Source organism: Paramormyrops kingsleyae, chromosome 11 (assembly GCF_048594095.1).
Source record: "Paramormyrops kingsleyae isolate MSU_618 chromosome 11, PKINGS_0.4, whole genome shotgun sequence".
NCBI classification, from domain to species: Eukaryota; Metazoa; Chordata; class Actinopteri; order Osteoglossiformes; family Mormyridae; genus Paramormyrops; species Paramormyrops kingsleyae.
In genome coordinates this window covers 6,486,501-6,492,500 of record NC_132807.1, presented here as the reverse complement: position 1 = coordinate 6,492,500, position 6,000 = coordinate 6,486,501, and the positions used below count along the sequence as shown (strand labels likewise).

The 6,000-nt window shown below is 49.4% G+C and overlaps 1 protein-coding gene across 6 annotated transcripts in view; it reads left to right on the top strand.

Annotated features, from left to right (window-relative positions):
* LOC111844921 (ADAMTS-like protein 3) overlaps positions 1-6,000 on the top strand; it is a 76,514-nt gene that overhangs the window by 63,384 nt on the left and 7,130 nt on the right. For all 6 annotated transcript variants that reach the window (XM_072717918.1, XM_072717917.1, XM_072717919.1 and 3 more), the window contains 3 exons: positions 674-1,622; positions 3,934-4,061; positions 5,240-5,368. In XM_072717918.1, coding sequence (XP_072574019.1) covers positions 674-1,622; positions 3,934-4,061; positions 5,240-5,368 — 1,206 coding nt within the window. The remainder of the gene's footprint in view (positions 1-673; positions 1,623-3,933; positions 4,062-5,239; positions 5,369-6,000) is intronic.

The following is a 6,000-nucleotide window of genomic DNA, read 5'->3' as shown; positions in this document are numbered from 1 at the left end:
GGTCCCCAGGAACGTCATCAGCATTCTGTAATACCCAGCAGGACCCTGCAGCTTTATCTGGTGGTGGCCAGTGGCGTGACGATGAACTAGCCAGTCCTCCCCATTTAACTCGCAGATTTGTCATGGCTGTGCTGATTTTTAACAGAACGATCGGGCTTCTTTTCTCTGAGGTTTCTCAGGCTAATTCAGGGCTTCCATCTCTCACGCATCCGGCGTGACACTCGCGCTCTCAGACGTTCATGCAAGAAATCTTATGGCAAATATGTATTATTCCATTATAAACATAAAATTAGCTACATCAGAAGTGATGTTTGCAAACCCTACATACTATTTACAAGGTAATAAAACTCTTATATACATGTAAATGAGCGCAGATTCGTCTTGAATTGAAAATCTCACTCCAGCCAGCTGACCAAAGTTTGCAACCATGCTAGTTGTAGTAGGTGAGTAGTTTTTTACTGTTGGTCCTTGATGATGTATGTTTATGTTGAGTTGGTGCCTCAATTTGGACGTCAGTATCTGAGCAGATAGCTATATGAAAACCCAAGTTTGTTGTCCAGAAAATGTATCAGTTGCAGACTCTGATGCACTGGGCATATTTTTATTTGTTATTTTGAAAATGATAGATGTGTGTTTTGTAGGTCATACTTTAAAACACTGTTTTGTTTCATAGAGCAACAGGGAGAGCAGAGACCCAAGCTGTCTCAGAAGCGAGACCCAAGCATCCTGGGCCTGCACCGCATCTACATCCAGACCCAGCAGGAGAAGCGTGTCCACTTCACTGTGGGGGGTCGGGCCTATTTGCTCCCCAGGACCTCTGTGGTCATCAGGTGCCCAGTGCTCCACTTCCAGAAGGCCCTCATCCGGTGGGAGAAGGACGGGCGGGCTCTTCCAAGCTCTCTGCGTGTTGCCGTCACCAAATCCGGTTCCTTGAAGATCCACAGCCTGGAGGCTGGGGATATCGGGGTGTACCGCTGTGTGGCCGGGCCGGTTGCGGAGACCTTCGTCCTGAAGCTGATCGGGAACCGTAACAGGCTGCTTGAGATGGGCATGGAAGCCGATCGCCCAGGCGGGCACCTAGAGGAGAAGTGGAACCAGACAAATATGATGTGGCAGGTCGGGAACCGGAAGAATAAATTCTACCTGGATGATGGCCAGAGCCAGGAACGGGCCTTCCTGCAGGTTCTAAGCAGGTACCTGTCCAGCTTGACCGCTCCGGGTCGCCCCGTGCAGGACAAAATCCTTCAAGGCGCCCACAGCTTGGAGCCAAAGCAGTTCGAGGAGCTGGTGAGGAGCCTTGGTCGGCTTGTCGGGAAAGGGGACGTGACCGAAGGGCCCCGGGCAGAGCTGGGGGAGGACGGCACCACGACCAAGGCTTCCGACAAGAACTCGACAGAAGGTGCCGGCGAGGGGAGCACCGGGAGACGCGAGAAGCCAGTCATCATTCGGCAGAAGCAGCAGCTCCAAGTGACTTTCGAGAAAACCGTCAACATAAGTGTCGGGGGAAGCGTGTTTCTGACCAACGCCACGCAGACTGTCTTTCTGTCATGTGTAGCGCGGGGAGTGCCAAAAGCAGCAGTCTTCTGGATCAAGGATGGAGGCCCTGTACAGCCTTCAGAAAGGTAGAGAAAACAACCACCGTTCCACTTCGTCAACATTATATCATAACACGTCGGCTGTGTGTCATACGCTGTATCCCCAATGATCTTCTGAGCTTCACTTGATTTTAGGCTTCGGCCCCGTTCACTGAAATCTGCTAAAAATGTGCTGCAATGTCGACATGAAGAATCTTTCAGCTCTTTGGTCTGGGTTGAAGATGATGGCTTACTTTGGCAACGCTGTAGTAATTCAGTAAGACCTTTCATTCTGGGTCTCCTATGCCACCCTCAGTCTTGCGGTGAACATTCCAGAAGCGTATAATACTGAAGCACCACTGAATGTCGTCCTTGGAAAAAACCTGACTGTGGCCATCATAATTTTACTTTTGTTGGTCTGCTGAATATTGAATTTACCCAGGCACTCACCAACCATTGTCTTTCTCTGTCCTTGGAGGTAACCCTGCTAGATCATCAGTATGCAATCATCGTCATATAAACACTGCAAAGGACCTTACAGCCTGTGGCTTCCAAAGCCAAAGAGAGAAGAAGTGAAAGATCAGGACAGAGCAGCTCGGCTTGGACCCGCTAAATTAACTGTTGTGAACGTTTATTGGCCAGAGCTGTCTCGCATGGCGGGGAAAGCCACAAACTTATTTTATAAGCGGTGCTTTTTTTGGCGCGTGAGGTTACAGGGGATCAGGTCCTCCAGGTTCCTGACTAAGGACGTAGTGCATTTTATTTAAAGGCTTATAATGTTATTCCTCTGGCCCAGAATATTCTAGCTGATATTTCCAGAATATTCTAGGCGCGAGACCCTGCCGGCCATTCCGTTTTTTTTCTCTTCTTCCTTGCTGGAGGAAGAAGCCGACTCCCCCCCCCCCCCCCCCCCCCCGCCCTCATCATCCCTGATCCGGGGGGGTCGCCAGATGAATGCTGATTAAAAGGCCGTTCTCAGACCGCTTCATTCGCCTGCTGCCAACCAAAGCAAAGCTGTCTCTGTGGTAGGCCTCCGAGCGGAGGTGCAACGGCGTGGACAGGTCACACACTGAGGGAGGCCGATTAATCCCCCAGCTCTGCTTCATCCCACGCTGTCCGTGCCGATCACTTCTCCGTGTATCGCCTCTTCTCAAATCGTCGTATTTGTCTAACCTCCCCCGGCTTTCAAAGTGGGCCCCAAATCCCCCTAATGACAATTAATCCCTTTATACAGCTTCTACAAACAGTGTTATCAGATGACATCTCCTGAGTAATCTGACTAATATGCAGTTATGCCAAAACATAGAGCAGTAGAAGTAGAATCCAATGGGCGTAGAGCAGATATTCTTCTTACTTCGCAGGTGCGAAGTTTCTCGAGTGGAATATGATCCACCTGAGATGTTTATCGCCTTACAATCCAAACGCCTCCTGTCTTGTTCTGCTTAAGCTTTGAGCTGAGCGTCTCAAACGACTGCGCCGAGCTTTGGAGGGGCTCTTTAGGCTGATCTCATGGCTGTTTTAGTGTTTCTGGATAAGCGTGATAGAAGCTCCGCCTCCCTTAGGCGTTTTCCCAACAGAGCCGACAAATGATCGCCTGACACCTTGGATCAGATTCAGAGAGTTATTAACTGCTGACCCCCCCCCGCCCCCCCGCCCCCACAAAACAACCTTTCAACACTTTATTATTGTAATTTAATAATAATGTAACTCAGTTAATAATGAATTATATTATTATCAAAAAAGGGAAATACATAAAAACGACAAAGCTGTTTACAAAGCGAGACTTCAGAAAATCCCAGGTTTCGTCTGTTGGACCTGCCAGCCTGCAGATCCTCCCCTTCTGGGGATCTCTGAATGCTCTTGGAGTTTTCATTAGAGCTTTGCGTTACAGATCTCAGGGGACGACCTGTCACGCGTACAACAGCCCAGATCTAATTATCGCACCCCCCCCCCACCACCATGCTTGCAAACAGCTTCCTGAATGAGTCTTGGAGTCATTAAGAAAAAGTCTAACTAATTTGTGGTGGGAGTGTGGTTATGAAGAGGTAACTTAAAATATGTGGGAGAGGTTTTTGAGCTGGGATTGTAACTGCCATCTTTTTTTTCCAAGAAAACTGAAAACTTTGAGGTAAATCTCAATTTGCTTTTAAATAGCTTTTTATTAATGAGGGGACTATGTTTTTGATTTAACGCCATATTGCTACATGTGCATTGATTTAACCCCAACACGACGCGCTTCAGGGAATTCTGCGTGTAATTATTTAATGCCTTGTGTGCCTGTTCATGAGCATCACGCGATGTAATTCCACTCCGCCTGCAAACTCTCCTGATGATTAGCTGTGCCTCCTCCTTCACTTAGGGTATCATGGGATAGTGCTGGAGTCCTGCACATCTCCAAACCCGGCGTGGGAGATGAGGGCGAGTACAGCTGCATGGTCACCAATGAGCTGGGCTCTGATACTGCGACCTCCCGGTTGCTGTTCGCTGGTGAGAAATGAACTCTCCATTTCTGGGAGCTGATCTGTGTGTGCAGCCTCTGCTGGGATACAGTGGAACAAGGGACAGGCACAGTGAGACAGGAAGGGAGAGAAAGGGACAGTGAGACTGGTACAGTGAGACAGGGAGGGATGGAGACAAAGGGGCAGGGAGACAGGCACAGTGAGACAGGGAAGGGGAGAGAGAGGCACAGTGAGACTGGTACAGTGAGACAGGGAGGAGTGAAAGGCACAGTGAGACAGGGAGGGATGGAGACAAAGGGACAGTGAGACTGGTACAGTGAGACAGGGAGGGAGAGAAAGGGACAGTGAGACAGGGAAGGGGGGAGAGAGGCACAATGAGATAGAGGGAGACAGGGAGGGAGGAGTTAAAGGCACAGTGAGACAGGGAGGGATGGAGACAAAGGGGCAGGGAGACAGGTACAGTGAGACAGGGAGGGAGAGAAAGGGACAGTGAGACTGGTACAGTGAGACAGGGAGGGATGGAGACAAAGGGGCAGGGAGACAGGCACAGTGAGACAGGGAGGGAGAGAAAGGGACAGTGAGACTGGTACAGTGAGACAGGGAGGGATGGAGACAAAGGGGCAGGGAGACAGGTACAGTGAGACAGGGACTGGGGGAGAGACGCACAGTGAGATAGAGGGAGACAGGGAGGGAGGAGTGAAAGGCACAGTGAGACAGGGACAGTGAGACAAGGAGGGAGAGAATGGGATAGTGAGACAGGGAAGGATGGAGAGAAAGGGACAGGGAGACAGGGAAGGGGGGAGAGAGGCACAATGAGATAGAGGGAGACAGGGAGGGAGGAGTGAAAGGCACAGTGAGACAGGGAGGGATGGAGACAAAGGGGCAGGGAGACAGGTACAGTGAGACAGGGAGGGAGAGAAATGGACAGTGAGACTGGTACAGTGAGACAGGGAGGGATGGAGAGAAAGGGGCAGGGAGACAGGCACAGTGAGACAGGAAGGGAGAGAAAGGGACAGTGAGACTGGTACAGTGAGACAGGGAGGGATGGAGAGAAAGGGGCAGGGAGACAGGCACAGTGAGACAGGAAGGGAGAGAAAGGGACAGTGAGACTGGTACAGTGAGACAGGGAGGGAAATGGATAGTGGACAGAGACAGACTGAGGCACAGAGTGATGTGACTGACGTTAAACCCATATCTTTGGCACAGAACCCCCAACAATCAGAGTCACCTCAAGGGACATGTCTGACCTGGAGGGTGCCGCCCTGCGGGCCATTGTGGGGGGGCAGCTCAGTGCTCGTCACGGGGCCAACGTCACCCTGGAGTGTCCCGTTACAGGTCCGTTAGAGGGAGCGCGTCCGATTGCAAACAAGAGTGTTTTTTTATGCTAGCGGGGGTGTTGTGTGTGTGTGTGTGTGTGTGTGTGTGTGTGTGTGTGTGTGGGGGGGTACCAGTCAGTTCATGTCAGCTTTAAAGTCTTTAAAGTTTTTTTAAGTCTTTTAAAGTTTTTGTTCCTTTTCGTGTCCACAAATTTTTTACAAATACCCTGCTGTATTTTTCTTGTTAAGATTAATTAAAAAGAACCATTGAAATATCAAAGGCAACAGCTACATACAGCAGTTTGTGATTTAGCTTAATTTTGTTTCGTCGTAATTCATGATTTTTTCTTTCTTATGGAGCGTTTGTTTATCCCAAAATTGTTTACAAATGAAATCATTTGAGGGGGCAGGATTTAACATTTAACAAAACCGTCTCAAAAAACATCTTCGAACGATTGCCATTTCCATTTCGGATCTTTGACTCACAGACGTTCCGAATGTGAAAATTAGATCAAGTCCAGGTGTCCCTCCCCCCCCCCCCTCACACATTGTGGCTGAAAATCCAGGGATATGAAGTCTCATTTAAAAAATGGCTAATTTGTCTGGTCGGGGGGTTATTTATGTTATTATTGTGCGTATTTGTGTGTGTAA